The sequence below is a fragment of the Anthonomus grandis genome, chromosome 7, assembly GCF_022605725.1.
Source record: "Anthonomus grandis grandis chromosome 7, icAntGran1.3, whole genome shotgun sequence".
Classification (NCBI taxonomy): Eukaryota; Metazoa; Arthropoda; class Insecta; order Coleoptera; family Curculionidae; genus Anthonomus; species Anthonomus grandis.
Window position 1 is genome coordinate 14,705,191 of NC_065552.1, and position 5,507 is coordinate 14,710,697.

At 28.5% G+C, this 5,507-nt stretch overlaps 1 protein-coding gene across 1 annotated transcript; it reads right to left on the minus strand.

Moving 5' to 3' along the window:
- Positions 1 to 720: 720 nt before the first annotated feature.
- Positions 721 to 5,062, minus strand: LOC126738732 (uncharacterized; the record flags this gene model as incomplete). Its single annotated transcript, XM_050444169.1, has 4 exons — positions 721 to 1,003; positions 1,827 to 1,957; positions 2,052 to 2,090; positions 4,882 to 5,062. Coding segments are annotated over 4 exons (600 nt in total), but the record flags the coding sequence as incomplete, so codon positions are not given.
- Between the last annotated feature and the right edge of the window lie 445 nt (positions 5,063 to 5,507).

The window sequence follows — 5,507 nt, forward strand, 5'->3', positions numbered from 1 at the left end:
TAATAATAATAATAATAATAATAATTTCTGTTTTTTAATTAATTTTATCTTGCGAAAATAATGCCCTAGATCGTAGTTTATAGCTTTAAGTTCTGGAAAAGGTCAGGCTAGGGTCCTTAATTCGATAAACCAGTATGTATGTTATAAATTGATTTCTATTCAATAAAATGTTGGAAATATTTTTTATGTCGCAACAATTCTACATAAACCGCTGTACCTTTGATTTTTCTTTAACACTTTTTCCTGAAATATATAATTACCCATTTGTTAAAGGTCGAAACATGCTTAATAACAAATGAATATATGTTAATCTGATATTCTAGACATTTTTATTTTGTTTATCTACATTATCATATATTCAAAATACATCCCTTAATATATTCAATGAATTTTAGTCAAATAACGATATGAATCTAGGCAAATAACGATATTCCGCATTAATTAAATCCGGCGTTCTTAGCTTTAACCTAAATACTAATACGCTTAATATGACAACGTATACACAAGTAGTAATAAATGTGGCCTCAGTAAATGAGCACTAACTGCAATTTAATTCCGTTCACATCCAATTGTTTACTAATTTATACTTTTCATTAAGTACTTTAATTCATTAATTTTAACCGTTACAATTAATTTGCTTTGTAATGCCCACTGATTTTCTAGAAGCATCTATTATATTATTTATTTTAATCTCATATGAATTTAAATAAAAAAATTAAGTGTTGATAATATGATTTATTACTTAATAATGGAGTTAAACAAATACTAAAGTTACTTGTTTATTAACACTAATATCATAACTATCAATTTCCGTTCGAACGCAAATATCTGCTCTAGAATACCCTTGTCCTAGTAAATCATAGGAAGTATCCCTTACTTCTAGTCTTATCCTATGTCCAAAATGTTTGTTTAGTTCTGGAATACAAACTTTAGCTCCATAGGGAATGCCTAGTCTATCATCCATACTTAAGGTGACAAAGGTAGATCGGTCATCCAGGTAATCCTGCAAATAAAATAAAAATTGCTCAAATGAAAGTTGCATGAAAAAGTTTTTTTTACTCATTCGGTTATAGTAATCTTGTATAATTTTTTTTATTTTTCTAAATTAATAATTAATTGTAATTATTTTTTTAAGAGCTAATATAATTTATAGTAAACGTTTCATAATAGTAATCACATATGTACAAGGTGTTATTTAAGTGGAATTTCAAGGGATTATTCTTTAAATGATTTTAAGACGACTATTTTATATAAACATACGTCTGATAATGCTTTCTTTTCATGATACAAGCGGTCAAATGAACATTTATAACTAAAAATAGATTTACAAATGCTTTATTTTATTTATTATCAATAGACAAACTAGGTATTTAAAAAATTTGAAATCCTATCTATAGTAGATAAAATGTGGCCTCAATTATATAGCGTCCTGTTTACTCCACTTATAAAGATAGAAAAAGATAGAAAGATAGAATCAAAAACAGGGGGGATTTTGAATTTCTTTAACATGTAAGATATTAGTACTTGGATTGTTCAATAGAGGATACTGTAGTAGATTTATTTGTTTATGTTTCAAATAAATAAAATAAAATAAAATAAAATATCCTTATCAATATAGTAAAATAATTTTATATTTTTTTATATATTTAAAAGTAAAATAAAAAATTATTTTAATTATAATTTTAAAATATAAATATAAAAGTCTTTAACCTTTTTTTATTTTCAAACATTTAAATAAACAAAGAAAAGATTTAAGTTATTTGGTAACATTACTTAAATCTGTTTGTATTACCTATTTTCAATGTTTAAAGCAAATGCTAATTTACCTGTAAAGTTTTTAGTTTTCTTCCCTTCTTATCTTGATATCCAAGCTCTCTGTCTGCATCTATGTAGTCGGGATAATAGGCTGTAAGGGACACGTTCTTGAATGTTTTTCCCTTGCAATTAAAGTCAAAGTCTGAAAAGTAAAAAAGTCCTGAACATATTCTGACTAATTAAGCAAAATGAAATACTTATTATAATATATTACTTTACTTTTACTTTGTACTCACCATTATCAAATAAAGAATTAACACCGCATAAAGCAATACCTGCAATGAAAATGAAAAGAAAAGCAGATTTGTTTAACATTTTGTCGATGGTTACGAACCTAATTAAATAAAAGCTGTACTTATAATACTATTTCCTAACGTAGGTAAATATGTAATTGCTCAGCACAATTGTATTATGTTATTAGTGATTTCGTTCAATATAATATCATTGGCTTTATAATAAAATGTTATATACAGGATGCGTCATTTTAAGGTGCTTAGAAATGGTAAGAGCTACCAGTCAGGTCACAAAAGTCAAGTTTAATATAAGACTTAACTTTTCATTTATTTTCATTAAAAATTTAGTTTTATCAGATTTATGTCTAATGATCATACGGTCATTAGGTACTACTAACAATGGCAGTCCTACTCTCCGTGAAAGTAATATTTTTTAAGAAAATTAATTATTTATTTTATTTTAATTTTCTCAGGAACGGGCAGTACAAATAGTATTGCCCGTTCTTTTTTACGGTATTTGGTAGTTACTGTTCTTAAGTAGTGTAAAGTCTGTAAAAAATGGCCAATTTTAATGTAATTTTTTGCTGTTTTATCGTAAGTATTGTGATAAATACGTACATATTCCAAAATTCGAAAAAAAATTAGGATGCAAAAAAGTATACGTTAAACTAAATCAACTGTGTTTTTAGATCTACCTAAACCTAGCACTTAGCCGTGCCTACGAAAACCTTGCCAAAAATATGGACAAAAGGCAAACAGACAGTTTTGTAGTTCAGGCAAATTACGGAGTCCAGACTGAACATTTAACAACATCACCCACAATAATACAAGATAATTATAATTTCGCAGCAGATAAAGGAAATCCTACAGAGCAAAAACTTCTACCCACACCAAGTGCATGGATCGGTGCTAACAACTTTTTGATCGGCTCCTATACACATGACCAGGGACATTTAAAAAATATGTCATCAGTTAAAGAGAATAAATTTGTAGATATATATAAGAGAAATCATCAAAGTTTTAAGAGACCCAAGGGATTAAGTAACTTTAGGACTGAAAAGAAACAAACATTGGACAATATAGTAATTGGCAGTACCACAGACCCTAGTATCCTAACTAACCAAATAATATCTAATAAAAGGCTCGATTCTGATCACGACGTTCATCATGTACAAGACTTGCAAAAGATCATTGAAAGTATTACAAGACGATCATCAAAAATTCATCGAGTTCTCAGAGTACCCGCTGTTTATGAGATCCATTTACAAGAAGATAACCCGATTCACAACCTGGAGAATTTTGATATTCCGCAATTGCAGAAATCTCAAACTGGCTGGAATAATTTTATACCAACATACAATAAATCTCCCAATTATTACTATTTATCAAAAAATAACCAGAGGAGTCAAAATAGCCGGGGAATGCACCATATAACAACCACCTGGAACTTGCCTACAAAAATACAATATTTCAATAGGCTTCTTGATCATAATGGTCAATACCCACATCCAAGACCTTTTGCTCCCAACAAATGGCAAAATTCACAGAATGCCAAAAACAATGTTCCATTTGAAGGTTGGAATAATCCTTCAAAATTTGAAGAATCTGATGTACAAGTACCTATTAGTCCTGGCAGTACTAGTGTGACAGTCAAAGCTTTAGATGGTCAATTATTTCATAGTTATTCACAAAAAAGCAATAAAAATATGGGAGAAATGCCTAATTTAGATTTGTATTATGCGAAAAAGAGGAAAATGGATGCAAAAGAAATTCCTTCCCGAAATTATTTAGGATCCAAACAGTTTGTCAAGGGTCGGAGTAGTCATAGTAGTAGTAGATTGGGATTTCAGAGGAGACACACGTTTAAAGAGAGGTTTCCATCATTTTCTGGAGTTAACTATATGATATATGTAAGAGAGAAAGCCTAATGAGTAACCAAATTTATTCTTCCAAAAATTTTTTGCCATGTGCACAAAATATATAGGTATGTGCACAACTTTAATCATTGTTAACTTGCCACTCTGTATAAAGTTGTTCTTTAGTTTAAAAATATATTTTTTAAATTGTAAAAGTAAGTAAAAATATAAATTTTATAGGTGCACTTAAAAAGTGTAAGAAATAAGTTTTTATGTAATTAGCATTGTCTTAATAATATATTATGTGTTTTTGCAAATTAAACTTGTATTTAAAAAAATATGCTTACAAAAATGTAATGTAATGAATAGAGAGAGAGAGATAGTCAAAAACGTGTATTTTGATAATGTTTCGATAAGTAATGTTTTATGTACTTTAAAAAACAGGTTTTTGGTAGTTATACTACAATTTCCGAGACAATTTCTGTAACTTACTCTATAGCTGTTTTGAAAATATTATATACCTGTTTTTTTATGAACGAAAACTTTAGGACAGTTATTGAACCTGAGGAATTAATTTTCAGGATAAAGCGATGATAACCTGTAATATTTATAATAATTGGTCATATCTATATAGCCATATTTGCTTATCACAGTTTCACTAATGCATAACTTATAACTATTATTTTAATACTCAAGCATAAGCTTCATTCATAACTTTAATATGGGTTTATACAACTTCATTACGATTATATATTAATAATTTGCTTTCCATATTAATGAGTTATAGTTAACCGATGGTATCATATGGAATAAATTTAATAACAATAGTATCAGAGAAGTTGATACGATTAAATAGTATCAAATATATTACATGTTAATTAATATACATTTATATTCTGTCTCCATTCTACGTTATAGTCTATAAGGATGATGGTAAGGTTAAATGACTTATGAAATGTGTTTAGCTGCATGTTTACCTTTCGCATCTCGACCACTCCAGTTTGACAAATATATAATGTTAGTAAACTCGTTTACGATAGGGGATGCGCACTCCAGACTACAGATAATACGGTCAAACTGAAGGTCGAAAACGTCACGTAACCAAAATAATGGGTCGGAGGTTGATTTTTTGTCAGTTGATAATACAATGACCGGTAAAGATATGGAATAAATTCAGTAAAAAATTAATGAGCGTGTTCGAAAAAAAGTTTGGACACGTCGATTAATATTTTTGATTGCACATTTTTTTTTAACAAAAACTTTGTATAAAGGGCGTCTTATGTAGCCGTGGTCAATACCAACTTTCTCATTTTAAACAGAACACCCTGTATGTGATTACACTTTTGGATTTTACACAAAATTATAAACATTCTGTTATGCATATTCACGCCATACTTTTGATAAACTGTTTCTAAGATACGCGGTTTTGAAAATTGCTGTTTTTGTGAATCTCCGCCATTCAGTTCTTGGCAAAATGCTAGTCTATTTGAAAAGTCATTCAAAACATTACTAAGAGTATTTTCATTAATTTGACTAATTTTACATCTAATTTAAATTGCGCGGTTTCTCTTTATAAACTTAGTCTCTCTAAGAAAAAAATCCG